Source organism: Drosophila ficusphila, unplaced genomic scaffold (assembly GCF_018152265.1).
Source record: "Drosophila ficusphila isolate 14025-0441.05 unplaced genomic scaffold, ASM1815226v1 contig_414, whole genome shotgun sequence".
Classification (NCBI taxonomy): Eukaryota; Metazoa; Arthropoda; class Insecta; order Diptera; family Drosophilidae; genus Drosophila; species Drosophila ficusphila.
Genome location: NW_025064328.1, coordinates 8670804 through 8697595, shown reverse-complemented (window position 1 = coordinate 8697595; position 26792 = coordinate 8670804). Strand labels below are relative to the sequence as shown.

General features: G+C 42.8%; 8 protein-coding genes across 9 annotated transcripts; 5 read left to right on the top strand and 3 right to left on the bottom strand.

Annotated features, from left to right (window-relative positions):
* The first annotated feature begins 2626 nt into the window (after positions 1 to 2626).
* Positions 2627 to 6448, top strand: LOC108090515 (integrator complex subunit 8). The gene is made up of 7 exons (XM_017189234.2): positions 2627 to 2995; positions 3063 to 3467; positions 3527 to 3644; positions 3704 to 4626; positions 4691 to 5555; positions 5621 to 6083; positions 6146 to 6448. Exons 1-7 carry the CDS (start codon positions 2881 to 2883, stop codon positions 6263 to 6265), a joined length of 3009 nt encoding a protein of 1002 aa, XP_017044723.1. The 5' UTR covers positions 2627 to 2880; the 3' UTR covers positions 6266 to 6448.
* On the bottom strand, positions 6364 to 7835 carry LOC108090516 (flap endonuclease 1). Its single transcript, XM_017189235.1, has 2 exons — positions 7609 to 7835; positions 6364 to 7546 (listed from the first exon to the last, which is right to left on the bottom strand). Exons 1-2 carry the CDS (start codon positions 7688 to 7690, stop codon positions 6465 to 6467), a joined length of 1164 nt encoding a protein of 387 aa, XP_017044724.1. The 5' UTR covers positions 7691 to 7835; the 3' UTR covers positions 6364 to 6464.
* Positions 7836 to 8984: 1149 nt separating this feature from the next.
* LOC108090427 (protein DEK) lies at positions 8985 to 13258 on the top strand. The gene is given in 12 exon segments (XM_017189098.2): positions 8985 to 9077; positions 9569 to 9677; positions 9680 to 9805; positions 10536 to 11008; positions 11069 to 11486; positions 11546 to 11646; positions 11701 to 11871; positions 11939 to 12127; positions 12189 to 12273; positions 12336 to 12457; positions 12514 to 12666; positions 12729 to 13258. Coding segments are annotated over 12 exon segments (1965 nt in total). The 5' UTR covers positions 8985 to 9074; the 3' UTR covers positions 12744 to 13258.
* Positions 13259 to 15645: 2387 nt separating this feature from the next.
* LOC108090426 (far upstream element-binding protein 3) lies at positions 15646 to 21148 on the bottom strand. Of its 2 annotated transcripts, none has more exons than XM_017189095.2 (8): positions 21037 to 21148; positions 20764 to 20852; positions 19572 to 20687; positions 19056 to 19208; positions 18484 to 18992; positions 18110 to 18359; positions 17576 to 18040; positions 15646 to 17150 (listed from the first exon to the last, which is right to left on the bottom strand). In XM_017189095.2, exons 2-7 carry the CDS (start codon positions 20839 to 20841, stop codon positions 17690 to 17692), a joined length of 2457 nt encoding a protein of 818 aa, XP_017044584.1. In that variant the 5' UTR covers positions 20842 to 20852; positions 21037 to 21148; the 3' UTR covers positions 15646 to 17150; positions 17576 to 17689. The 2 variants fall into 2 exon arrangements, with proteins under 2 accessions (XP_017044584.1, XP_017044585.1); XM_017189096.2 differs by having other exon boundaries at positions 15646 to 17100.
* A 228-nt stretch (positions 21149 to 21376) lies between these two features.
* LOC108090503 (dolichyl-diphosphooligosaccharide--protein glycosyltransferase subunit 4) lies at positions 21377 to 21994 on the top strand. Its single transcript, XM_017189220.1, has 3 exons — positions 21377 to 21511; positions 21695 to 21815; positions 21890 to 21994. The coding sequence occupies exons 2-3, from the start codon at positions 21715 to 21717 to the stop codon at positions 21909 to 21911; spliced, it is 123 nt and encodes a 40-aa protein (XP_017044709.1). The 5' UTR covers positions 21377 to 21511; positions 21695 to 21714; the 3' UTR covers positions 21912 to 21994.
* On the bottom strand, positions 21857 to 22906 carry LOC108090502 (protein lethal(2)k10201). Its single transcript, XM_017189219.2, has 2 exons — positions 22835 to 22906; positions 21857 to 22753 (listed from the first exon to the last, which is right to left on the bottom strand). Exon 2 carries the CDS (start codon positions 22651 to 22653, stop codon positions 21991 to 21993), a length of 663 nt encoding a protein of 220 aa, XP_017044708.1. The 5' UTR covers positions 22654 to 22753; positions 22835 to 22906; the 3' UTR covers positions 21857 to 21990.
* Positions 22907 to 22997: 91 nt separating this feature from the next.
* On the top strand, positions 22998 to 25384 carry LOC108090501 (nucleolar GTP-binding protein 1). The gene is made up of 3 exons (XM_017189218.2): positions 22998 to 23160; positions 23290 to 23564; positions 23623 to 25384. Exons 1-3 carry the CDS (start codon positions 23113 to 23115, stop codon positions 25256 to 25258), a joined length of 1959 nt encoding a protein of 652 aa, XP_017044707.1. The 5' UTR covers positions 22998 to 23112; the 3' UTR covers positions 25259 to 25384.
* Positions 25385 to 25934: 550 nt separating this feature from the next.
* On the top strand, positions 25935 to 26621 carry LOC108090324 (dynein axonemal light chain 1). Its single transcript, XM_017188936.1, has 3 exons — positions 25935 to 26087; positions 26153 to 26264; positions 26319 to 26621. Exons 1-3 carry the CDS (start codon positions 25936 to 25938, stop codon positions 26619 to 26621), a joined length of 567 nt encoding a protein of 188 aa, XP_017044425.1. The 5' UTR covers position 25935.
* The last annotated feature ends 171 nt before the right edge of the window (positions 26622 to 26792 follow it).

Here is a 26792-nt window from a genome sequence, read left to right as displayed (position 1 = left end):
AAGAAAAGAACCGAGAGCTTGCTAAGATATATATAATATATATTTAACTTTTTTTATTATTTCTTAATTTTAATTGTAATCAGCAAGAAAATATGTAATGGTTTTTTATTCGAAACATATCTCTCGTGGTTCCGTTTTTAATCGCAGAGAGTTCTTATTAAGGGTTCATTGATATCGAAGACTCTACACAACTTTTAAGATGCTTCCTAGACAATGGAGAATTTCTCTGGGTCAGCTTATTTATGCAGAGATTATTGAATGATAGCTAGGCCAAAGTCATAAATTCTTGGGCCTGTGTGTATCGATGCTTGTGAATGGCACGAGCTCTACATCAACCTGCATAAAATGCAAATGAGCCCGACAAAAGACGAGACTGAAACCCCCAAAACCAAACAAATTTACGACCCAATCAATAGAGTTCGAAAAGCTGTTTTAAGCCTTTGTTTCCCCCTTTTCGGTTTGTTTGAGCTTCACTAACTTTGAGAGATTTCTGGTTTTCGACGACCAGAGGTGTCCCACCAGCCCGATCGAAATTAAAATTAATTTATGAGCAAAGTATGGCATATTATGCAAATATTTAACAAACTCCAACCTGTGGCATTTCCCCTAGCAACTGAATAAGCACATTTTTGGCGTATTTGTATGCAGAAGAATTCGAGAACACTTCTTACATTTTTTAAGTTACGAAAAAAAAACTATTTATTTCCCTTTGGAATTTAAGTGATTACGCCCTTATACTTTGTCCCTTATTTATTTAATAACGCCATTGATTCGCAATGGTTCGAGTCATTTTAAAACTCAATGATAACCCGGGTGACTCGCTTCCACCAAATCAGGCTCCTAATCAGTGTTATTTAGCAATGACATAGCTAACATTTAATGTTTAACAGTCCCAAGTCGAATCGTCAAAACAGACGCATTCCTTGGGGCCAACTTTGAACCCGAAAAAGATTAGAAATTTCGCTGATTCGGAAATGTTAGAGCTGCTATGTAGACCCGATCATTCCAAAGGAATTTTAAGGTGCCTCAGGAAACCATGAATGAATCTCTATACATACATAGCCAGTGGCGGATCCAGAGACGATTCTTGGGGGGGGAAATTGAACTTATTCTTCGATTTGGGGTTCAAACTTATTATTGCGAGAGAAATACAGTACAAATTATAAAACAAAAATTATCCATCCCAATTTTTTGGTAAACAAAGTGGTTATATTTGAAAAGTCAACCATAGCAAACAAGTAAAATTTTCAGGTTCTGTGGTTCCAAGGGGGGAAATTTCCCTAATTTCCCCCCCCGTGGATCCGCCACTGACATAGCTAAATCGAGAAAAGTCCCCAAAGACTTCAAGGCAAACGCTAATTTTAGCCAAAGGTTTATTCTTTTTCGATGTCAATTTATTATACAAATTTATGACGATATTAACACGAAAATCGGAATAATACTTTTACGCATTTGACGTTTTTATGGTCCACCCCCAACCTCCATTCTCACCATTTTTTTTCCTCTAAAATAAGACAACTAAAAAAGATTTGTACCATTTCCTATGCGAAGAAGCGTTTGAAAATAAAGTCTATTTTCTTTGTTATTTATTGCATAATTATAGGAAAAATGGCGAGACAACAAAGTAGAAAGATTATCGCCCGTTTGACCCCAGAAATAAAATATATTTCTATTTTGAAATTTTTATTCGAGAAGCCTTGACGAGCCCAGCATCCCGCCCAACAAATACAAATCGTCATGGGCAGATAAAAAATGCCATAATCTCAAATATGCATATGTATTAGGTTGAAACGTGTAATTTGCATAAAATCACCTGATTGAACGTTAAATATTTTTAAGATTCAGATTATGGAGCCGAGAAATGCTCATAAAGATCATGATCAGACGGCTCTAAAGAAGAGGCTTCAATAAAATTGGGAGAAGCACACTAAGAAAAAACACGCATCAACGATAGTTGGAAACCATCCATCATATGTATGCTATTTTAGTCATTTTCTCTCAGTGTCGTCAAGCAGAAAAAGAGATATACCTAACTTTAGAGCACCTGACTCAATATTCAACAAACATAAATATTTGCATAAATTACTAGAATAGTTTTTAAGCTGTTTTACATTTTTAATGAACAACAACAAAAATGTCTTAGGCAGTATGAAATTAGGCTCTCCCCTTGGTCGTTTTTGTTTATTTCCATCGATTTATGTGAAAGGGCGATATAAATTAGAATTTTATGACACCCAATGGGACATGGATATAACAAAAAAGTGTCAACTCTGCAACACACAAATAAAATACGGTTGAAATTAGTATTTGGGTGCTGGACTCCAAGTTTCCTAAATTTAATTGGCAGCACTTAAATATGTTTAAGAAGGGCGAAAATTCAGTAATGTTTTAGGCTACAAGTTGTATTTGATATAACTGAAAAAACATATTATTGGATCTAAATAAAGTTGTGAGATGCCTTGCCAAAAATAAAAAAATTTAAACTTTTTTAAATGTTTAAAATAAAATCCACAAATGTATAAACTATGTATAAAGTATAGTTGTGAAGTAAAAGTCGATATGCGGAAAATAGCAAAGACATCATATTGGTTTATATTAAAAAACATTTTATTGGATTTATTCTTTATCAACCGCCAGAAAAAGAGCGTCATACAGAACTATTATCATATAAAAAACCGCTGTTGTTTATTGCGCACTTCCGTTTCCGCTCACGCTGATTTAGAGCAGAGCAAGCAATCGATTCCAAGTATCGATACTCCGGCCAATCAGTGTTAGAAAGCCACCGCAGCCAGCTGTCTCCGTTCGCCATTCACCAGCACTGATTGCACAAGTATTTTGTTTAACTTTTGTTTTGGTTGGTGAATTTTGGCAGGGACTAGCATGGACGATCCGCTCAAGCCGAAGCCAGTGCCGCTGGCCGCCGAAACGGTGCTCTGGTTCGAGTTCCTGCTTGATCCGCACAAGATCACGCAACATTTGCAGCGCCCGCATCCCGGTAAGTAGGAATCACTTGTGGAATCTTGCGGACGTAAGAGTTTACGGTGGTTACCCGTATTTTGCAGAACCCAGTGCCATGGAGCTAATCATGCAGTTCATTAGTATGACGCCGGACACGGCCATGACGTCAGTAGTGACACCCGGCAGCGATTTGCAGAATCTAGCTGCACCTCCTGGTTCAGGACCAATACCCGTCGGAACCAATGCCACACCGCCCACTGTAACCGGTGGAGTGGGCATGCCCCACAGTCCACAAAGGCCGGCGGAACCAGGCCTGCAATTGACCCGCAAGCAATTGGCCCTCAAGATCCTGGAGCTCAAAGTGGCCACCTGGCTGAAATGGGACCTCGATGCGCTGGAAAAGAACCTGCCTGTGATTATGCAGCTGGCCCTGCTGCGCGATCTGTGCACCATTAGCTACGGCTGCCCTTTGAGTATTCCCCTGCCCAGTGATTTTGACCTGAAAATTTGTAAGTTGTCCTCAGGAGATTGACTTAAACGGCAATGTAACCTATCAAAACCCTTTTAGCTACTGCTGGCAACGAAAGAGCAGCGAGATTTGCTTTGACGATATACCACCGCCTGCTTTTACGCTTGCAACTGATCAAGGATCAGGCGCTAAAAACGCCACGTCCTCCAAATACCATGTATGATCTGCTCGCTATAGAAAAACTGGTTTACAATAAGCTTTCCTATCCAATTTAAGGTACCAAACTGTTGATCAACTGCAGCAGTTTCTGGACACACCTACTCAACCATCCATCGAGTATTTGCAGCAGCTCTGCGCCTCGTCAAAGCCCTTTTACGTGTTTCACTACGACAGCTTTGTCACCCTGCAGTGCGATGATCTGGGCACTGGCCAGAACTACGACCTTATGCATTTAATAACGCCACAGGAGTTGAGAGCCCAGCTGCATTACGAGCTCGCCCAATATTACCTGTACACCAAACAGTATGTTTTGGCCCGAGAAGCGGCCGCCGCCTGCAATAGTAATTTGCAGGCCATCCCGCAACAGACAACGCTATATTTCTGCCACATACGACCGGCGGAACTGGAGGGTCTGCTGCAAGCGTGCGGAATTAGTGCCCAGGAGCAAACCCTCTTGGAGAAATTCCAACAGTCTCTGCTTAACAACTACACAGACATTGTTTCCATACTGCGGTTAGATAACAGAGCGCGGGAGATACCTCTTGTTAGTCGACGGCAGCTGGAACTGGATATTGAGGGCTCACTTTCCACGGGCTTACTTAAGGAAACCGTTCAGCTGCAAATGCAGGTCGCCGCCCTAAATGTGGTCCGTAACATCTTCGAGTGGGGCAGCATATTCGGCAGCGTGGAGTACTTTGAGAAGTACAGGGAACTGGACTGCCTGCCGCCATTGGTGGAAGCTCTGCAGGAAGTGCTGCCGCACTGCAGTCTCAAGGAACAGGCCGCACTCAAGCACTTCCTCATCGACTGTTTGCTCCATCAGGGCGGGCAGTCACGGCAATTGTTGCAGACGGTGAGAGGATTTGGTCTATTCTCGGCGGATGAACTTCAGGATCTCGACGAACAGATGTTGCAGGCGGCACCGCCAGTGCCCACCAACTCATTGGCTTCGCTTTCCGACTGGATGTGCCAATCTAAAAGTAAGAAAATACTTTATTTAAACTTAAATTATATATCTGACGCTTTTCTTTATTTTTTTTCAAGTGAATCGTGTGGATGTGGCCGCCCTAGAAAGACAACTGATTAGCTGCACAAATGCCAACACTGTCAGGATTCTGCTAGTAAAACTCTGTGGCACTGCTCCCGGGAAACCTTTGTGGGCTATTAATCCCAGCTGGGATGTGCCGCAACCCCTTAAAACTCTAATCATGGCTATGCCAGTAAGCTTTCTGCAGGACTTTAGCTATGTGCTGCTGGGGAAGGCGCGCGAATTGGCTACCAGGGGTAACTATATCGATGCTGTCTCCATGCTAAGTGTCCTCAAGTCGGAAACGCAGCGACAAGAGATGGCAGCCAATGTGCAGCTGATGTGCAAGCTGCTCACCTGGGAGATATTGCACATACAGATAACCCAATCTCTGGAGGAGTGGCACCAGAAACCGCTGGATCTGCAGTCCTTAGGAGGAAGATGTAAGCAGTGCTTGGGCGCTCTGCAGGCGGGCGACTCAATTGTCCCGCGGCCGGATATCCTGGAAAGCTGCGCAATCATGCTGCTGAACCTCACAGAATTCCCACCGCTTATCTTTCTGGATAAGCGTGCCGGTCCTCTGGAACTCCCACTCGCCTTTGCAGCCACCTTCATTGAGATGGAGAAGATGAAGGGCCCCAAGAAGGTGTGTCGAGATGCCTGGGAACTGATGCTTAGCATGTTCCTCAACGTTCCGAAGCGGGGTTCTTCGGGAGCTGGCGGGATTAGCTCCCTGCAGGCTTTCCTCCAGCGCCTCCGCCACCAAAGCGTTTTCGGACTGGCCATCTCCATGATAGGCAAGATCCACAACATCCTCAAGGACGATCCCAATCATGATTTAAGCTGCGAGTACATGCAGCTGTGGCCCACCAGCATCAACAAGTGAGTAGATTGGCATTGATTAAATAACTCCATTTCTGATAATTTCAATTCTGCATATTTTTCAGCCCCATCAGCTACAGTTTAAGGAGCGTCTGTGAAACTCTGCAATGGCTCTTATCCGAAGCCCTGTCCTACTACCCGCAAACCATTTCCTGGCTTAAGATGAAGGGGGATCTGGATTTGGCCATCGGCAACAACGAGTCCGCAATGCGCTGCTATGTAAATGCCCTGGTCACAGGCACGGATTACTGCACCATGCCGCTGCAGAGGAATGTGGCCGACGACTATGTCATCCGCAAGATGATTCGCTGTGCCGCCAATCTGGGCTGCCACATGCAGGCCACCGTGCTTTGTCAGTTTCTTGATGAGATCGATTACGGTATTGTGTTCAAGAATCTCAGCGAGAAATCATCGAATTTTACGGATGCCATGGACGCATATTACAGTTGTATTTGGGACACCACGCTGCTGGAGTTTATCGTTAATCTGCATGCGAAAAGAGGCGAGCACAGTCGGAAACTTGAAGCGGTAGGGTTCTTCAAATTAATAATTTACAGGTTATAGTAACTAATTTGTTGTCTCTAAAACAGATCTCCATGATGGGCACTTTAGAACTGAATGCAAACAACAACGAGGAGATCAAAAGAGAGTGCGCCATGGTGCGGAAATCCCGATTCCTGCGCGCCCTGGCCAAGCAGTATTTGCTGTAGTCGCAGCCCCCAACAATCCGAACTCTAATTTCAAAATCCAATATCCATAATCCAACATCCCAACCTCACCCGCAAGCCCACAAGCAGACCAACTAGCATTAAGCTCAAAGATGTAGTTTTTATTGTATGCATAGGCTTTAAATACGGTTAAGTTAAAATTAAAGAATTGTACGTTTTTCCAGATGGCAACTGAAGCTACTTACTTTGGCCGTCTGCCACGGCCACCGCCTCCTCCGCTGGTCTTGGCCTTCTTGTTGTTGGCGCTCTTCTTGGCCTCCTCGGCCTTTCGTTTGGCAGCATTCGCGGCATTCGGAGTGCTGGGCAGAGTCTTAAAGAAGCTATCGAGTCGCACTTGAGTCTGGGCCTGCTTGCATTTCATCAGTTTCTTTGCGCCGTTGCGAACGCGCTCCTCGCTGAATTGCCGGTCACCGCAGAGAAACTTGACCAAGCCCTCCTCATCCGGTTCGACCCACTTCAGATCAATGGCTTCGGCATTGGCCACTTCTGGTTCAATGAAGAGTTCCCGAGCCACCTTGTAATTCCAGTTTTCAGGCACCGTGTACTTGCTCGTATCTATGTTATCCAGAATGGTCTCGATATCCCTGTAGTTGTTGATCAACTCGATGGCCCGCTTTGGGCCAATACCTTTGATGCTTTCGCAGTAATCGCAGCCCAGCAAGATGCAGAGATCAATAAACTCACGGCTGTTGATGGACAGACCCTCCAGCAGCTTCTCGTAACTAAACTCCTTGACGGGCATCTTGCGTGCCTCGCTGTAGGTGAGATATCGGAGGAGTTTCGTCGAACCGAAGGTGAGGGCGTCCATATCCTCCGTGGCAGTGGCATATACCTTTCCTGCCTTGACGAGGGCAGCACACTGGGCCTCCGCCTCGCAGGGAGCATCTACATAGGGCACTCCCATCAGACTTAGCAGTTCCTTTGCCTCTCTGGCGTGCTCCTTGGTCACGCGAACCAATCTGCGATTAAACTTCTCGATTCCGGCATCATCTCCCGCATCTGTGGCTGCTTTCAACGCCTTTTCCGCCTCCTCTCGCCGCTCGGCACGCTTTGCCAGCTCTCCGGACTTTAGATCTGGGGGCTTGCCATCAAAAACATACACCGGCTTAATACCATTGTCCAGCAATCGAATTGTGCGGTAAAACATGCCCATTAAATGGGACGTAGGGTCACCATTCACGGTGGCCAACTGGGCGCCTTCAGAGCGGACCGCAATGAGGAATTGGTACAGACACATACTGGCATCAATGGCCACCTTGCGACCTTTAAAACACAGAAATAACTATAAAGTTAAGTTCTAACACAAACCATATCGAGGGACATACCGAAGAAATTCTTGATTTCACTTTCGCGTATGGCCTGTGGCGCCAAATCCGCAATGAGCTTAGATAAGCCCAAAATTCCCATGCCGATTGGGTGTTTTCTAAACTTTTGTAATAAATCAAAATAATAGTAAGGTAGATAGGCAATGCCCACAAATATCTGGAGTTGTTTTGTTTGCTAAAACACGCCGCGCGCTTTTTTTTTGCAACCAGTGTGACCGCCGCCCAATCTGTTTAAGAAGCGCGCGTAAAATGTTTTCGATAAGCGGGAATGTGTTGTTTCCTTTATTTTTTGAATATAACAAACATGAGATTAAGAAACATTTCTTATGAATATTAAAATTTAAGTGGATTTCTTAAGTTTATTAAGTTTCGAGTATTTGTTAATACCATCGACATTTTCAAGGTACAACTAATGTGATCATATCACTATACCAACTGCCAGACAAACCAAATTTTATAAAATTAAAATAAATTGTGCCAAAATCTATACTAATATTATAAAGAGGTAAAATTTGTTTGTTTGTTTGTTTGTTTGTTTGTTTGTTTGTTTGTTTGCAGGGAATAGGCTCCTAAACTACTGGTCCGATTTAAAAAATTCTTTCACCGATAGAAAGCTATATTATCGTGGAGTTAAATAGGCCATAATTTAATTTGAAAAAAATTAGGGATCCGTAAGAAAATTGCAATATTGTCGCATATAAAGTGAGTTGCTACCTCATCACACTGACAAACACGCTCCCATAGCATTTTAACTCAATTTTTGTGTTCACTGTGAAATTGTTAAAAAAAAAAAAATTTTTATTCAATTTAAGTTGAACTGTGAAAATTATGTGGATGGTGCATTTGAGGATAAATTCACCGCTCTGTCCATAGTCCGAAATGCTTAGAGGACGACGTGCAAACATTGGCCGCAGACATCCAAGCCACCAACAAGTATATTCACAAAACTTAAGCGAAGAAAGACAAATGGGCTCATGGAGATCACTGACATCATTCAATCGCTTGGCATTCCAATATGACCCCACTGCGAAATACAGTGATAATGATATTGGACCAATGGCGACTATATACCGATATTGCAGTGCGTTAAAGTTTAAAAGAGAAACGGCTGGATTGTGCTGCGCAAGTGGAGAAGTCAAACTGGAAAAGTGTTAAATAACCATCTTTCTATACTTTCATATATTTGAAAAATGTTGCAACATTGACTTTTATGTTGTTAAATTGTGTTGACCAGCGAAGCGGACACAGGCCCTCTAGTCAGTTAATATAAAGCACTAACAATTTAGGATATTACATAAGAACTCAAATAACAAGCCCGCCAAAACGAATCACTTAAAGAGCACCCTGTATTCGGATTGACATTTTTTAGTGCTTGTTGTCTGCGATACTATCGATTGTGACACCTCTTCTAGTTACCAGATTGAATGTGTGTCGGCTGACGGAAAAACAAAAAAACCATTAGAAATATGGTACGTAAATAGGTGAAAAATATTGGAAAAAGTGTCGGAAAGTATTTGCCGGCTGGGCGAATTAAAAACGGCGGAATTGCCATCGTGTTTTGTGTGTAAATAGAGCGCAACAAATTCTCCGCGAGGCAACTATCCGACTATCGGTTCTCTCCCGCCGTTCGTTTGTGTGTATAAACATGGCGTCGTTGTGGTCCGAGATAGCGCAAGCAGCGGGTGCGAGCGGGACGACTAGTGCGATTGTGTGCGCCTCATAGATTTGCAATGTTGTTTTTTCTATCGCCTCTCTCACGTTGCTCTCCCTCTCTCGCTCGCTCTTTCGTTTTGTTCGGCGAAGAAGACACGCATACACAAACTCGGCGAAGAACCACACAATCATATTGCGATTAAAAAAAAGCGCACCGAAAATCCATGGTAGTGGCCGCCAAAAAATTTATAAGTGTAATCCAATTGTGACTTTGTATATTTCCATGTTTTCGCCATGCTATCGAAAGGATGCTAACAAAGCGGCAGAAACGGCAACCAAAGAAAATGCCGCCGATAAGGTAAGCGAGGTGGAAAATGCAACGGGTGCAGCGGGGGAGGCGAAAACCGAGGGGGACCGGCGGGGCCCAAAGATGCAGCTGAACCCCCTACCGCTACTGAAGTCGACGCCGCTGCCACTGATGACGTCGTTGATAAAAAAACGAAAGGAAACTCAACGGTAGTTTCAAATCCCGAATCGGATGCAGGTAAATAAAAGCAAAAACTTGTCAGTGTGTGTGTGAAGAACGAGAGAGAAAAACAAAAATCATAAAATGAATTTTGCGCGCGTTTCAAAAAACGCGCCGACTTGGTGACTCGCTCTCTTTTCGAGAAAGCTGTCCCTCTCTCTGTCTCTCCCACTTGACTTCTAGTTGGGTTTCGGCTACTTGTTGGGAGAGTTGCCTTATGGCGCTGCGGGCTGAAGCGTCGTTTCTTGTTGTTTATTATGTTTCTTAGGCATGCGGTTCAAATCCCTCTCCGGCCAAAGAATTAGTGTTTGACAAAAAAACTATTATATCATTCGAAGTTTTTTAGGTTTTTTCGTATTTCCTTGGCTATTGTTCATGCTTAATCCTTTAAATGGGTTTCTGCGTAGTTAACGCCTAGGTACAGTAAAACTTCAATATTCATAGTTCTTTGCGCTCCCAAAACTTAGCATTGAACTTCCCAAGGTTGAAGATAATCTTTTATTTTATCTTACAGTTTTAAAGAGTTGCAATGTTTCATGAGGTGGATGTACATATTTAACAATATAATTTAATGTAAACTTTGATTGGTAAAACTCGATTGTTTTACAAGGACTACATACATTTACAAAAATAAATTTTTTTATTTATTTTTTAACCAAAAAACTATATATTTTTCAATTCAATTAGAATCAGTCCTTCCAATTTTAGCCCTGACTTGACTTAACAAAACTTTATTTTATGTGCACAGCGGACAAAAAGGAGAAGTCCCCCTCGCCCGCTGTGAAGAAATCCAATAGTAAGGATACTAAAAAGGAGGACGACTCTGAGAAGGAAGAGGAGAATACGGAGGATGGAGATGAGCCGGAGGAAGACGATGATAAGGCAAGCGATGCAGAAAGTGAGAAGAAAAAATCAAAGCCAGAAGCAGAGGAAAAGAAAAAGGATGCCACAGATGAGGCCAAACCAAAGTCCGGAGCGGAAAAGGCCAAGAAACCGGAACCGAAGGCCAAAAACGGCAAGGTGGCCAAGGATGAGGACGACGATGAGGAGGACGAGGACGATGAGGATGGCGATGATGCTGATGGAGATGAAAACGATGGCTTGGACAAGAACAACGAGGTTGCAGAAGACGATGAAAATGTTGTGGCTCTGGCCGAGATCGATCGGATCAACGAGAACATCAACAAGACTCGAGTTGATGGTCTGCAGACCTTGCATGCTGTAAGCTTTACAGAATTTAAAACTTTAAAAGTGTTGATTCAACTTAATTCTATTTTCCAGATCTGTTTTGGTGCCCAGGGCAAGAACAATGTGGTGAAGAAGAACTTGCGTTCATTTGCCGGATTTGAATTTGCCAAGGATTCTTCGGAGTACAACAAAAAACTGGAGGCCATCAAAAAAGTGGACAACAAGGGTCTGCGCAGCATCTGTGAGATCCTTACCCTCGATCGCAAAGGCAGCAAGAACGAGACTTGCCTACGTGTGCTCAAATTCCTAATGGAACCCGACGAATCGCTCTGCTTGGAGCAGGGTGATGAGGAGGAGGAAGATCCTGATGATGAGGATGTGGACGAGGATGAGGAGGATCCGCCTAGCGAAGATGACAAGAAGCGCAAGAGCGGAAAGTCGAGTAGCGCCGCTGGCAGAGGCTCGGCACGCAACTCCACCGGACGTCCAAGGCGATCCACGGCAGGAAAAAGTGAGTTTTTACTTAACGAATCATCCATCATCTAACCTTTAATGCGGTTTAACTTTCAGAAATGTCCGCCTATGTAGATTTCTCTAGCTCTGAAGAAAGCGAGCAGAAAGTGGCGGTGCCCAAGAGAAGACGTAATGATGACTCGGAGTCCGGCTCAGATGTAAGATCCTATTCCCAAAAGCAAGAAAGAGATGACTAATATTTTTTGTCGTAGTACAATCCCTCCGCCAACTCGGATTCTGATGGAGGTCGCGGTGGTGCTGGCGCAGCTGGTCGCAAAGGTCCAAGTCGCGGTAGTCGTGGTCGTCCGGCACGCAAAAGTCGTCGAAGAAACTCTGACTCAGAAGAGGAAGAGGAGTCTGAAGTTTCAGAAGCCGATAGTGATGCAAGTTTAACAGTTAAATTTTAGCGGATGATCCATATAATCTATATTAAAACACCAAAACCCACAGGTCCCAAAACGTAAACGTGGTTCCGTTGGTAAACGCGGCCGACCGGCAGCCCCTGCATCAGCTGGACGGAGGGGTCGAGGGCGGGGAGCAGCTTCACGAAAGCGGAAGGACTCTGATAGCGAAGAAGATGATATTTCCGAGGATGAAGAGGAGGAGGAGATTTCCGAGTTTGGCAGCGATCAAAGCGAGGTAAGTCAATAAGACGTTAATTATTGATGTAGTTATTACAACCTTTATATCCTGATTACAGGAGGAACGTCCCAAAAAGAGTAAGAAGCCCACAACGCCTGCGAAAAATAGCAAAGCTAACAACAAGTCAAAACCAGCTGCAAAGGGTATGTTAAGAAACAAAAACTACCAAAGTCAAATCTGTATATAAAATGATTTCTATCCATAGCCGATGGTCGATCGAAAAAATCAAAGAAAGAATCGTCCGATGAAGAGGATGATGTCGATGACAAAGATGAATCCGACGAGGACGAGCCACTAACCAAAAAGGGCAAATTGGCATTCCCAACGGTGGGTAATCCCTTAATTACTAGATTTTGAAACCCTAATAACGATTATATCTGCAGGATGAACAAATTCGCGGTTATGTCAAAGAGATATTGGATAAGGCCAATCTCGAAGAGATTACCATGAAAACAGTGTGCAAGCAGGTGTATGCTAAATATCCAGACTTTGATCTAACCGACAAAAAAGACTTCATTAAAGCCACAGTCAAAGCGGTAAGCCACAAATCGGTGTCGCTTCTCAACATTTATAACATTTTAAATGTTATCTTTTTCAGTTAATTGCGACATAAAACCACTTAGAGATGAAGTCACTTTGAAGAAGGGGAGGGTCCAGGTCCTGTAGACAAACAAACAAACAAACAACATAACAAAATAAACCGCGACAGAAACGTCAGCAAGTTGTTTGCCCAGACGAAACAACGTTGGGCATAGTTTGCGAAATGTAACTCTTAGTAGTTGTCCTATAAGTATATGATTTGTACTCCTATCCTAAAACCTAACTGCAGTTTACCTTAATCCTAACGTCAGCAGCAGTAGAGTATCCATTCTTATATATATTCATCTGTATATATAACTTTTTATTTGTCCAAAAGTGCACACGCATACACATTATTTTCTATTTTCTTGAAGGTATGTGCTCTCGACAGCTCTGCAAAAAGTGTGTAAAATAAGCAAAAAAAAAATGTAAAAATCCGATTAAAAACTAAACTGTAGTGCATTTTGATTTGACGTTCAACAAGAAATTATGTATTTAAAATTAAGGTACAAGAAATAATAAACAAAAAGCAAATTGAAAATTGAAAAAGGCTTGGAATTAAATACCTTAAATTCACACACTGGCAGCAGTACAAAAACACTCGAAAATGGAAGAAACTTTTAAATTTACTTGATTGCAAACATTTTTGGCAATGTAAAATATGTATTTTTTGGGCGAGTAATTTTAAGGCACACTAAAGCGGAGCTACTGATTCAAGTTCTTAGCAGATCGTCCCAACTTAGTTTGAACCTATTTTGATATCCCTTATCCCCTAACTCCTGTTCAACCTAAGTGCTCGGGCCCCTGTGTGATTTGAGGATTAGGAAGGTTTCTCGGCTAATTAACGCAACTAGAGACAAGCTCACTACAAAAAGTGAGTAAAATAAACAAAAAGAACATTGAAAAATGAATGAGAAAAAATAATAAAGTTAATATTTAAAATATTAGATATTTACAAGGTAAAAATAGATGTATGTTAATTTTTAATGACGGAAAGAAATAGAAACTGGATATGAGAAGGACAAGTTTAAATTGCCAGCAAAATATTATTGAATATTATCACAGCCGCTCTCAATGTAAGTTTTCTTGTAGTAATCTCTTGAATAAATATAAAATCAAAAAAAATAACTTGATGTATGTTGAATTGCCGAATCCTCAAAATGAAGAAAATCTGTTTAGCCCCGCACATTGGAAACTAAGCTTCATACTCTTATTCAGTCTTTTCTGTTTAAATTTTTAAATGTTTACTGCAAAGTGCTAAAGGGATAAAAAAATGCAGTGTATCAGAAATAAAATGCTACAACTTAAGCAAATCTTTTTTCAATTCTGGATTGGGTTGGAAATTTTAAGCAGGAGGTATTTTGGCAGACCGAAAAGTATTTAAAGCATATAACAGGCCCGTAAAAATGTAAACTGTCTTGACTTAAACCAGAATAAAAATGGATTCAGTTTTTGTTAGATAGAAAAGTTTATTCAGCAAATGTATATATTCAATAAATATGACATTTCAAAAGTATTATTTATAATGCACTTAGTTGAATTGAATTGATTTGTGATCTACCTTAAGTAGAAAAGTAAACTAATTTCTGTCAATGATTTGACCGGGTGGTAATTGGAAGTTATCACGCAGACATAAGGCTGAAACACACAGATAGTCGGTTATGATTCAGATATAATATATATATATATATTGATACAAATAAAGCGTCGTGGTTAATATATATATAAAAAAAATTTTAAGAAAAAACATTTGCGACAATTTCGGGACCAAAATATATAGATATATCAATGGAATATAGATAATACAAGGGAAGGAATGAACTTTGCTCTCAATTGGTCCTGCAAATAGATCAAAGCACGTAATTTAAATCAAATAAATGGAAATGTATGCAGAAATATAAATTTCAAAAATATCATTTGATTGCAAAATAAACGGCTTGACATTGGACCCGAAACAAATGTTCAACGTAATGGGTTATTGAACATACTACTAATATATGGCAGGGTCATACTTACCTTGATGGCTAGACACCTGGACATCTCGGAAACCTTTGCTGGAAAGAAAAATGAAGAACGACTTCCCCCACAACCACATAAAATTGAGATAGACCCTGCCAAACTGCCATAGAAATATTTTCATTCAATTGTTTGGATTATTTCCTAATTCTAGACCTTTTTCACTATTATTATACGAGTCACCCAATATATGAGACACAAAATGGAACATTATAAATAAAGGATCGGCTTGGGGGCCAATGTAAACCGCTCATATAACAAGCAAATGATACCTTGAAACGATATTTTAAAAGTACACAGCACTGAGCAAATGAAATATCGTTGCTTTCGCTAGGAAAATATTTAGAAATATATATGTAAATTTCACAGAATAGTATATAGAATATTCAAGATAATCAATTATGGGTACAATATATGTGCAGTTTAATATAAAAATGTTACTCCAATGGTTCAACTCATACCCAATGTGGCAGTCAATGGACCCATCGAATGGGAAAAGTTAAGAGCCTGTCCCGATCCCCAAGATTTCTTCCACGACCAAGGCAAAGAACCTCTGAAAATACGCTCAATAAACGATTCTCAAATATGGCAATAAACAATCAGCTGACAATATAACAATTAAGATCGGTACAGTCGAAGTCCCGACAATGTGATACCCGCTACTAATTTTTGAGAGTTCCTTTTATTATACTGGTTTTAAGTTATATCTTTTGCATATTTAAAATAGTTTATTAAACTGCGACTGCCTGCGTATTAAAAGTTCTGGGAAATTAAAACAGACTGACTTAAAAAAACTGTTAAGAAGTAAGAAAACTTTACCCCAGAGGAAGTAGCGGGCATTAATGTAATCAATAGAAACGCAATAGGGCACACAACACCAAAGTGCTTTGTGCTGGCAATATGTATATGGATGTATATTATACGGTATATTAAATGTTTATTCAATGCTTTGCCGACTGCAGACGGATCAAGATCTGGATCGGTGTCCCGATCTGAGCCTGCCTAGTCGAACAACGGTTACAATATGGTTCATCTGCTGTTGCAACAATCAGATATTTGGGGAGACGTAAAACTTAGTTAAGATTATATGTTTATCATTTATGGTAGACCTACATTCATTTGGGTAAGTTTCATTGTTTGATTTGCAATATATAATTGTATAGACAGTAATAACAACACACGATCTTACCAAGTTTGACACTTTTACAATATATGGTTTGTATTTCTTCATGTTTGTTTTGTTTTGTGTGAAAAATTTTTGGGTTTGATTTCGAAATTCTGTTATGAACTGGTCTGAAGAGCGGCCTCTGAAAGTACATACTTTATGTTTGCATATTTTATGATATAGATATTAAATTAGACATGATTACTCTCCTGCTCATAAGTTAGTCAGTTTAAAAGTAAATATTGAAAATATGGTTTTACCAAATTTATAATTAAGAATCTACAAATATAGATCAGAATGTAGATCATAAATAATTTCAGTTTCAGCTTACTACTACGAAAATGATTTGATGGGCTCTCCACAACTGAAAGGTGAAAATATTTGTAATGCAAATTGTCAGACCAACCAAATTAGAACACATTTAAACCAGTCCCTCACATCAAGTAAACTCCATAAACGGTATGATTAAATATTAAAAATCTTACCAGACATAGTTGATCATGTGTAAGTTGTTGATCAGATCTTGTTCAAATGACTTGTCGTAAAACTAAGCTAAGCTAAGTAAGTGAATATGGGTTCATGTATTAAAAAATTGCGTTATTTTTTATGCGGTATATATATAGGCGTTGTATGCTACTAACGTTGTAGAATTTCAGATATTGCAATTGAGAATTTATACCAAGGTGTCTTTCGAATGAAAAACACGCGGCGCGGATCATTCAGGCTGACCCGGATTAGATTTGCCTGAATTGACGATGAAATAATTTATATATGCAGATGGGTATAAAAACCGAAGAAAACTTCCATAAACGGGTCAAATTGGCTTCTCATAAATGTGTCTGTGCAAGTGGTGATCATGGACAGCAAGGGCATTATCTTTCAATCGGTTGGGATTATGCATAGATAGTAGGTAATAATAGACTTATGTTCTCGGGGGAAATTGCTTACGAGCTAGTGGGGAAATTATAGGCAATATCCAAATAATAGACAGTGTTAATAATATTAATTTACATTTATGCAAAAGTGCGACGACACAAGCTAAACGTTAATGTTTCTCCGATTGTTGTTTGGCTGATTGATCCGGCTCCTCCTTTGTACCCCCTGATCTCCGCCTCCATTTTGCCGTGTGTTGTCTGTCGGGTGATGCTTTTGCTGTTGTTATTTTATTGCAATTAAAAATCATTTGCGTTTGCTTTTCTGTTCTGATTTGCTAGTTTTGTGGGGGATAAAAGACATAGGACATAGTAGAACAATAGATCACTGCAAAGAGTTTTACGCATGGTAAACAAGATTTGGTTAGGATATCACAAGTCAATTTGTAGCAAATGGATCAGAAAATTTTCCAATTGAGCCTACATGATTCAATTTTAACAATAATGTACTTAAGAAATGTATACCACTGGAAATATTTCAAAATTAAATAACTATGTTACTGCTTATTATTTTATTTTTATACCCTTCCCATCTAATCAAAAATAAAAATTCTATATGCTTAGTTGGAAAATTCTGACCCAAATATATTGTGTAAGAAATTGTTTGTAAAGTAGAGAAGGTAAATGGATTTATAAAATTAGGCAGGCAGATGGGTAAGCAATAATACGTAAAGCAAAATTCAAAGGTCGCAATTCAATTCAAATACATAAAAACGCTCCCATATTAAGGAATGTATTGGCTTTCGAACTCACCCCATGCAAGGCACCTGCATCGTCCTCCGACCGCAGCATCTTCCACTTCGGCGTTCGTTTCCACTCCCACATGCATCTCCTCCCCGCTCCCGATCCCGTTCCCTCCGAGCTTCCTCAGTGTTTGTCGTTCTTGTGCGATTTCTGCTGTTGCTGTTGTCCCGGCGCACCAGGATAGCCGCCGTAGCCAGCTCCCGGATAACCGCCTGGATAGCCGGCAGGTGGACCACCGCCTTGACCTCCGCCGGGCTGAGGCGCTCCCTGCGGTTGACCACCAGCTGCAGCTGCCGCCGCATAATATTGCGAGTATTGTGCGTACTGGCTGGGCGTCATGCCCTGGCCATATCCGCCGGCTGCCGCTGCAGCAGCCGCTGCTGCCGCCGCAGCAGGATTGGGTTGTTGCTGTCCGGGATTGGGCCCGCTGGGATTGGGTGCATTGTTAGGGCCACCAGGGGCTCCATTCTGCGGCTAAAGTGAATAAGTTTTTGGGTTAACTTATTTAAAAAAAACGTTGGGTTATTAATGTAGAAAACGAACTTTGTTCTTTAACGTCTTTTCGATGGCCTCGGCTTCCTCGATCTTGCCCACACTGCGGTAGTACTCCGCCCACTGCGCACTGTAGTCGGCTCCTCCGGCACCACCGGCGCCTCCTTGCTGTTGTGATGGTTGTTGCTGTGGTTGCTGTTGCTGTTGAGGCTGCTGCTGAACAGGACCAGAGGATCCTCCTGCCTGCTTGGCCTTCATTTGCTGCTCAATCATTTCAGCTTCGCGATGGCAACCCATTTGTCTAAATAATAAATGAATATATATAATATATTAATATAATTATATATTAAATTAATTTAAGCTAAGTTTAATTAAACACAAACTTGAAATAAAACTAATGGTTTCTTTTAAATTCATTCGCTTACTTGTAGTACTCAATCCACTGTGCCGAGTAATCCTGTCCACCAGCTGCTCCCCCCGCCGCAGCGGCTCCACCTTGACTGGCCATGGCCATCTGCTGCTGCTGTTGCTGCTGTCCAGACGGATCCCATCCTTGTTGACCGTAGGGTCCACCCCACTGTTGTTGCTGCTGCTGATAGCCTCCGCCCGCATTAGGGTCGCCGCCTTGCATTTGATTGGGGCCACCATAGCCGCCCTGCTGCTGATTGTGATGTGAGTTGTTTTGCCCTCCGCCAGAGTTTCCGCCACCACCGCCCGAACCGCCACCACCAATGGGTTTGCGGGAAATGACATTCAGTTCCATGTTTATCTTCTCGGAGATCATTTGGCGGGCTGCCTCCACCTGATCGGTGGTGCCCTTAGACTTGAAGAGCTTCTCATTGGGCGGATTGCTGGCATTGCGATCCATTTCTGTGTGGGCCCCAGACTGCTGGTTGATCAGCTTAATGGTCTCGCCCCCTCGACCAATAACAATCTGCAGAGGAAGGGTTTACATTAAGAGGAGTTCATATTTTGTAGGCCTTATTTGGGAACCTACTCCACATTTGGAAGCAGGCACTAGGAATGTAATCTCCTCTCGGCCGCCCTGTGCGTGGTTAACGCCGTATCCATAGCCGTAGTTGGAGTTGCCGGAGTCTCCTTGCCCTCCTCCGCCTCCACCGTTGCCATTTCGATTCATTCCATTGCGTTGCTATGAAATCAGAAGTAAATTAAAAAGTGTCAATGGAAAGACAGCTGTAAATCAAAACAAAGTATTTTCTTCGCCCTACCATCAAAAAATATATTCATAATGTTAAATATATACATCAATCACTACCGAAGTTGTTATCTAAAGCTTGTTTTTGGCTGTAAAGTTGTAATTAGTGGGATAAGGCCGAGTTTAAATCAAAGAAGTTTATGAAAAATAAATGATAAAAATAATCTTGATAAGTTAGCTGATTACATTTAAGCATAGTTATAAGAGCATTCATTAACTTTTATTATTATTCTCTAAGTAATAAGATTTGCTTTTTCCATAGTATTTTTTTTTCATAGCAATAGTTTGCTAACTTACCATCACATTCTCAATCAGTCCGTCAATGGTGCGCTTGGCATCCTCGACCTGCTGACGTGTGCCCTGAATGACGCACCTCCGATCGCCCATCTCGTCATTCTTTCCTTGGATGAACTGGAGCTTGCAGCCGCACTCGGTTTGGATTTTCCGAATCATGTCGCCGCCCTTGCCAATGACCACGCCCACGGCAATCTTGGGCACAAAGACCTCGACACTTTCGCCACCGTTACCATTGTTGAAGTTATTGAAACCCATTCCAGGACCTCCGCCACCTCCTCCGCCGCCGCCAACGCCTCGACCGCCTTGCTGCTGAGCTTGAGCATCCTTTTGAGCAATCAGGTCAAGCACCATCTGCTTGGCGTGCTCGATCTTCTGCGGCTCGCCGGAAATGCGCAGCGGCTTGATTAGCTCCTGGTTGGGTCCGTCCTGGATGATGATCATTTTGGCGCCAGTCTTCTCTTGCAACTGTTTGATCGTATCGCCGCCCTTGCCGATGACCAAACCGACCTTGGCGCCCGGAATCATGATCTCCTGGTACGCCGGATAGCCACTGGGTCCCGGTGGCGGCATGTTGATGGTCAGTAGGACCTCAACCTGTCCACCTCCAGCGCGGTTGGCCATGTTTTGGATCATTTCGCGACCTTTGGTGACCGTATCCCGCTGGCCGCGCAGCATGATCACACGATCCTGATCCTGCATTACCTGCACCTTGACCCCTGACTCCGCCTGGAGGTGGGTGATGGTGTCATTGCTGGCGCGACCCATAAAGGCACCGGCCACGGAGTCGGGCAGTCGGATCTGCTCCTCGCAGCTGGTTCCCGCCGAGGCGGCTAGTCGAGCGGCAACGGCTGCGGCTTGTGCGATTGCCTGGGAGATGCTGGCACCGCCTTGGCCTCCACCTCCTCCTCCACCACCACCGCCTCCCCCACTGCCGCTGCTCATGTTGGAGCTGTTATTACCGTACTCCGGACTGCCGAAGGAGCGCTTGCAATCGGGGCCACTGTCGCCGTCGTCGTTGTGCCGCTTAAAACTGGGCGCTCCTCCTCCTCCGGAAGCCGGTGGCGATGGACCCACGGAAGCGCCACCCGGCTGATTCGGCTGGATCTTGGCCGCAATCTGGTCGGAAAGCAGGAACGGGAATCCGTATATATAGGGACTTCCGGTTCTTCCTCTTCTGCGGGGGGGAACTTACCTGCTTGGCACGTTGGATGGCCTGCGCAAGGGCTTGGGATTGACTGAGGCTCGCCTGCTGCGTTTGGAATTCGCTCATCTCGTTGATTTCTACAAAATAAATAACGGGTCTTCGTGGTTTATACTTTTCTTGTTGGCTCCCCGCACGAGTTGAAAATTCAATAGCTGAAAAGGGGGGCGAGTTTTTCACAAAAGCCGCCGCTCGCTTTTTGCCGTTTGTTTTCGCCTTTCTTTCACTTTCTATGGCTTATTTTTAGTAGTTTTTCCAGCTTACTTGTTTAGCTGCCGTTTTTCACCGTTTTAACACGTTTTTTTAAGGTTTTTTTCTGGCTTTGCGGTGAAAATTATGCGTCTGCAAAAAAATTGTGTAGCATTATCAGAGTTGCCAGATGTTAACTTCTCCCCCCAAATGCAAAGCCTTAAATTCCTAAAAAATCACGTTTTTCTTTAGTCTGGCATCACTGACTAGTTCTTTGCTATCTACATGCCAAAGAATGCAAGTTTTCTGTGTTTATCAGATGTTTTTTGTTCAGGAGTTTTTAAATTGAACCCAGACGCTTAAAATAAAATCAATATGTTATAGCAAGGATTAACTAGTTATAAAAGAATTTAAATATTTTATTGTGATGCGGCGAAAAGTGTAACGTTTTCCATCACTACATAGCCCAGTGTAAATTTTATTCTATAGCTACGGTCACGCTGAAATATTTGTACACAATAAAAACCGGCTCGTTTTTTCGCTGAAAAAGGTAACGTTTTTGTATTAAGCTAGGCAAATTAGCCTATTTAAGTAACCAAAATATCATAAAGAAGTTCCACCTCTCCTGGTAACTTATTTAGGAGCAAAGAATGAGGAATACAACGGTTTCCGCCCTGCACCCATGACGTGTCACTCGCCTATGTGATTCTAATCAATCAATTTGTTTTTATAGAACTCTTCGCGTTTTCCATAATGATCACCGACGTGCAATTGGCAATTTTCTCTAACGTCCTTGGCGTGTTTCTATTTCTGTTGGTTGTGGCTTACCACTATATTAATGCTAATACCGGAAAGTAAGTAATCCCTCCAGAAGAAGAAGAGTGGCGACCCGGAATCAACAATAAAAACTCAACTTTATTCATTTCAGGCCCAGCGGCAAGGCAAAATGATCTTCAATGTTTCCGCTAACGGACTAATGTAGTTGTACCAGGATAATGCTTCATTCGCAAAATAAATAGTTGTGTAAATCTAATCCAGAATATCGTTGATAGCATCCTTCATGGATTGCACATTATCGAGTGATTCGCCAGGTTTTTTATCCTTGCGAGTGTAGAAAGTCCTGTGCGTTTGGTGGCCAAAACTAAAGGCCTTTATGTAGGGCAGACTTCTGGTTTCATCGTGCACCTCGTCCACCTCCATGGAATTGACTTTGCTTTTGGGTTGACGCTTTTCTTTGGCTTTATCCTTGCCCTGATCGAATCGATAGTTGGCCGGAAACTTGTGCACTACAATGCAGTGATCCTTGCGCTGTCGGGGAGTTTGAAACTTGATAGTGCATTCCTCCAGAAAACAGGAAAACATTGGCTTATCCCCTCGATCCACGCTGGCGGCAAAATATAAATCGTGCTGTTCGGTGATGTGCAAATCTAGTAAATGTGCCGTGGGCAACATCCTTCGACATTCTGCGCAACAGTACGATTGTTCCTTACATCTGTTGTCTCCAGATTTCATTGTATTTTCTTGGGGGCCCACGATTTCATCAATTTCCACCAAAACTCCTAGTTTTTTAAAAGGTCGTGGGGCTGGTGACGGTGGATCCGTGGGTTTTATAAATCCCCCTGGCGTTTCGTTAAGGATCTTTATAATTTGCTCTCGGGAGAGAAATTCTGATGTCGCAGCTTCCGAATCCATTTTGTTTGTGTCCGGGAATTGTTTTGTTTTGTTTTGGTTCCTACGTGTCTTTTAAACAGATCCCACTGGCTCACTTCTTCCAAGATGATTATTTGGTTTCCTTTTTATAAATTTTTAGCTATTAGTTTGTGGTTTGTTTTATGCAAAAAGTTAAAGTTTTAAAAATTTGATCTATGCTCACTTTTTTATTATTAATGGTGGATTCAAACAATCAATTTTTACAAAGATTACGTACTTAATGCATTTAAGTCAAAACATTCATTTTCAGTTGAAACGCTGCCACATCATCAGAAAGAGAAGCCAAGGTGGCAGCGCTATTAAGCACATGTGAACCTCAACTGGTTCCGTGAAGAAATCGGTTCTTTTTGGAATACGAAGCTGACACCGCGTGGTGTTTTTGCTGTCGGTTCTCCATTTATTTTCCTTTTGTCGCTTGGAAAATAAACAAATCCTGCCAAGATGAGTCTGTACAACTTCAAGAAGATCATGGTGGTTCCGCCAGCCAAGGTAAGTGTCCCAGGAAGCGCACGTCCAGCGGAGCACCCCTTGGAGTCCCCGAAATATACATAACCTCACTGCAGGTGTTTACCAAATGCGCAATATGTAAATAATCCTCTTTTTTCACCTTCCTTGCAGGACTTTATCGACATTATGCTGTCGAAGACACAGCGTAAGACCCCGACGGTGGTCCACAAGGGCTACAAGATATCCAGAATCCGGGCGTTTTACACTCGCAAAGTGAAGTACACGCAGCAGAACTTCCACGATCGTTTGTCGCAGATCATTCAGGACTTTCCCAAGTTGGACGACGTGCATCCCTTCTATGCCGATTTGATGAACGTTCTGTACGACAAGGATCATTACAAATTGGCTTTGGGTCAGCTTAATACGGCCAGGCATTTGGTGGATAAGTGAGTGATACAGACAAACATGTAGACCACAATTATTTTATTCATTTAATATTTATAGCGTTGCCAAGGATTATGTGCGCCTGCTGAAATACGGAGATTCGCTGTACCGCTGCAAGCAGCTGAAGAAGGCGGCCCTGGGTCGCATGGCCACCATCATGAAGCGCCAGGCCTCCAACCTCACTTACCTCGAGCAAGTGCGTCAGCATCTTTCGCGTCTGCCCACCATCGATCCCTATTCGCGTACCATCATCATCTGCGGCTTCCCCAACGTGGGCAAGTCCTCGTTTATCAACAAGATCACACGTGCCGATGTGGAGGTGCAACCTTATGCCTTCACCACCAAATCCCTGTACGTCGGCCACACAGACTACAAATACCTCCGCTGGCAGGTGATTGACACACCCGGAATCCTGGATCATCCGTTGGAGGAACGCAATGTTATCGAAATGCAGGCCATTACTGCCTTGGCGCATTTGCGCGCCTGCGTCCTGTACTTCATGGATATTTCAGAGCAGTGCGGTCACTCCTTGGAGGAACAGGTCAAGCTGTTCGAGAGCATCAAGCCTCTGTTCACCAACAAGCCTCTGATCCTGGCCATCAACAAGATCGACATTCTTACACCCGAGGATTTGCCAGAGGAGCGTAGAGAGATCATCACCAAGCTGCAGGAGGACAAAAACATACCCGTGATGCTCATGTCCACCGTTCAGGAAACCGGTGTCATGGAGGTGAAAACCGAGGCTTGCGAGCGTCTGCTATCGTACCGTGTAGACCAGAAGATGCGCACCAAGAAGGTGGACAACATCTTGAACCGCCTGCATGTGGCCATGCCAGCGCCTCGAGATGACAAACTCCGCACTCCCTGCATCCCAGAAAAGGCTTCGGCCCGTCTCCAACAGAATGCCGAGAAGGCGGAGCGCAAACGCAAGCTGGAGAAGGAGATCGAGGAGGAGATGGGCGACGACTATACGCTGGACCTCAAGAAGAACTACAGCGAAATTCCCGAGGACGAGCGTTACGATGTTATTCCCGAGTTCTGGCAGGGACACAACATTGCCGACTACATCGATGCCGACATTTTCGAGAAGCTGGAGGAGCTGGAGCGCGAGGAGGGTCTGCGGGAGGAGAGCGGCATTTACACAGTGCCCGATATGTCAATGGACGAGACGCTCAAGGAGATCCGCGAGATGGCCAAGCAAATTCGAGGCAAGCGTTTCGAGCTGCGCGACGAGAAGCGTCTGTCGTCGCGAAAGAACAAGCCGGTTATTCCCAGAAACAAGCAGCCCAAGGTGCGCGACCGTTCCGTACAGAAGCTGGTCTCCACAATGGAGGGCCTGGGTGTGGATATGTCTGGCAGCGAGAACGCCAATTTCACCAAGTCTGTCGTGGATCTGCGTCGCGGCCAGGTAGCCGTTGGATCCAAGAAGGTGCCTATGCAACCGCTGCTCGACAAGGAGTCATCGGCCGTGGTTCGCAAGACTGGTCTGCCACTGAAGCGGGCGCCGTCGCGCGACTCTCTGGGCATCAAAAACCTGGCCATCCGCAAGAAGGCACAGATCATGGCCAAGCGGGACATTGCCAAGAAGGTCACAAGCAGGGGTCTCAAGGGAGAGGCGGATCGCTTCATCGGCACCAAGATGCCCAAGCATTTGTATTCCGGCAAGCGTGGAAACGGCAAGACGGATCGTCGTTAAGTGGCGTGGCCTTGGCTGGTTAAGTGATTCTACCTGGTGGGCTCGCCCGCTCCTCTGTATAAACTAAGCGATCTATCTTTATCCTATATAACATTTTTAAATACATGATTGTATTTTTACAAAACACTTCGGTGCATTCTTCTTTGGGGAAAACATTCAGGAGCTAAAGCTATCGTTAACAAAGAACGCTGATATTGGTATAATGCAAGATTCAGATTGAAAAATTACATTTAAAAAGATAAAACTGCAGAAGACCTTATCAGCGGAAAATTTCTTAATGTAATGATCCGTAAAAAGTAAAGATTGCAGTGAGAATTTCACTTGAGAAGTTTAAATTATGTAAGTTGTCAATAAATTTGTATGAATAGTTGTAAAATTATAATATTGCATAGATTTAATTTAAATTTATTATTTTACACGCCTTTCTTTGTTTTCCATTTTGCAGTTGTTTTTAGATATTGTTTAAATCTTGTACCACAAAATAATTCCCACACTTTTACTATAGTTCATATAAAAGCGTAACTATCCGAAAAGAATGTTCATTGTGGTGTTGAGCAAAAACAAAGTTTACCCCTATTGATATTTTTCCTTTCTTGTTTTACCTTGGCAACGAAGAAGTTTGTTTGGCTTGCACCGATTTTCTTGTCCATTGGTTAAAAGTTTTTCGATGCAGCAGCATGTCCAAAGCAACCACAATTAAGGAGGCCCTGAAGCGCTGGGAGGAGCGGGAGCAGCAAAACTCCCTGAATGCCAAAAACATTGATCTGCAATTCCAGTGGCCACCCATCGAGAAAATGGACGCCACGTTGGGAACACTGGTGCAGTGCGAGTGAGTTGTCAAAGTTCTAAGTTCTTTTGAGTAAGTTACCGCACTTCTGTTTGTCTTTACTTCAGGAGAATCAGTTTGTCAACTAACATGATTGAAAAGATTTTCGGCTTAGCGGGTATGAAGTGTCTGAAAGTATTGTCTTTATCAAGGAACTATATCAAACAGATATCCGGATTGGTAAATGCCCTTGGGAAAATTTGTTCAGGGCTCTAAATTTTTATATTTTTCCAGGAGGCTGTAGCCGAAACACTGGAGGAGCTTTGGCTCAGCTACAATCTCATAGAGAAAATAAAAGGCTTGACAGGACTAAAATGCCTAAAGGTGCTGTACATCAGCAATAATTTGATCAAGGACTGGTCGGAGTTTAATCGCCTTGCCGAGATCGAGTCCTTAGAGGATCTAGTGGTTGTTGGGAATCCTCTATCCGAAGGATTGGACGAACCGTCTTGGCGAGCGGAGTGCATCAAGAGGCTGCCCACCATTCGGAAACTCGACGGAGAACCGGTCGTCCTCAATGAGGAGCCACAGCTCTAGTTGAGTCAAACAAGATGTTAGTTTTAACACATGAACTTACATATTAAAAAGTTGGGATTTTATACCTGAAATTTTAAAGGTTGTTTTTATAAGTTTATTCATTAAAATATTAAATATTTTTATTACCGCAAGTAATATTCTTTTTTGTTTATGCAAAAGAAAATATGTTTT

What these genes read in the sequence shown, in the direction of transcription:
- LOC108090515 (XM_017189234.2), top strand. Translation starts at nt 2,881, where the DNA reads ATGGACGATCCGCTCAAGCCGAAGCCAGTGCCGCTGGCCGCCGAAACG. An exon ending in CTGGATGTGCCAATCTAAAA is followed by an intron (nt 4,627 to 4,690) that starts GTAAGAAAATAC and finishes TTTTTTTTCAAG; the next exon opens with TGAATCGTGTGGATGTGGCC. An exon ending in TGGCCCACCAGCATCAACAA is followed by an intron (nt 5,556 to 5,620) that starts GTGAGTAGATTG and finishes CATATTTTTCAG; the next exon opens with CCCCATCAGCTACAGTTTAA.
- LOC108090502 (XM_017189219.2), bottom strand. Translation starts at nt 22,653, where the DNA reads ATGGATTCGGAAGCTGCGACATCAGAATTTCTCTCCCGAGAGCAAATT.
- LOC108090324 (XM_017188936.1), top strand. Translation starts at nt 25,936, where the DNA reads ATGTCCAAAGCAACCACAATTAAGGAGGCCCTGAAGCGCTGGGAGGAG. An exon ending in GGAACACTGGTGCAGTGCGA is followed by an intron (nt 26,088 to 26,152) that starts GTGAGTTGTCAA and finishes TCTTTACTTCAG; the next exon opens with GAGAATCAGTTTGTCAACTA. An exon ending in TCAAACAGATATCCGGATTG is followed by an intron (nt 26,265 to 26,318) that starts GTAAATGCCCTT and finishes ATATTTTTCCAG; the next exon opens with GAGGCTGTAGCCGAAACACT.
- LOC108090501 (XM_017189218.2), top strand. Translation starts at nt 23,113, where the DNA reads ATGAGTCTGTACAACTTCAAGAAGATCATGGTGGTTCCGCCAGCCAAG. An exon ending in TGGTGGTTCCGCCAGCCAAG is followed by an intron (nt 23,161 to 23,289) that starts GTAAGTGTCCCA and finishes CCTTCCTTGCAG; the next exon opens with GACTTTATCGACATTATGCT. An exon ending in GCCAGGCATTTGGTGGATAA is followed by an intron (nt 23,565 to 23,622) that starts GTGAGTGATACA and finishes TAATATTTATAG; the next exon opens with CGTTGCCAAGGATTATGTGC.
- LOC108090516 (XM_017189235.1), bottom strand. Translation starts at nt 7,690, where the DNA reads ATGGGAATTTTGGGCTTATCTAAGCTCATTGCGGATTTGGCGCCACAG. An exon ending in TGAAATCAAGAATTTCTTCG is followed by an intron (nt 7,547 to 7,608) that starts GTATGTCCCTCG and finishes TGTGTTTTAAAG; the next exon opens with GTCGCAAGGTGGCCATTGAT.
- LOC108090426 (XM_017189095.2), bottom strand. Translation starts at nt 20,841, where the DNA reads ATGAGCGAATTCCAAACGCAGCAGGCGAGCCTCAGTCAATCCCAAGCC. An exon ending in GACTGATTGAGAATGTGATG is followed by an intron (nt 19,209 to 19,571) that starts GTAAGTTAGCAA and finishes CTGATTTCATAG; the next exon opens with CAACGCAATGGAATGAATCG. An exon ending in TGCCTGCTTCCAAATGTGGA is followed by an intron (nt 18,993 to 19,055) that starts GTAGGTTCCCAA and finishes CTTCCTCTGCAG; the next exon opens with ATTGTTATTGGTCGAGGGGG.
- LOC108090503 (XM_017189220.1), top strand. Translation starts at nt 21,715, where the DNA reads ATGATCACCGACGTGCAATTGGCAATTTTCTCTAACGTCCTTGGCGTG. An exon ending in ATTAATGCTAATACCGGAAA is followed by an intron (nt 21,816 to 21,889) that starts GTAAGTAATCCC and finishes TATTCATTTCAG; the next exon opens with GCCCAGCGGCAAGGCAAAAT.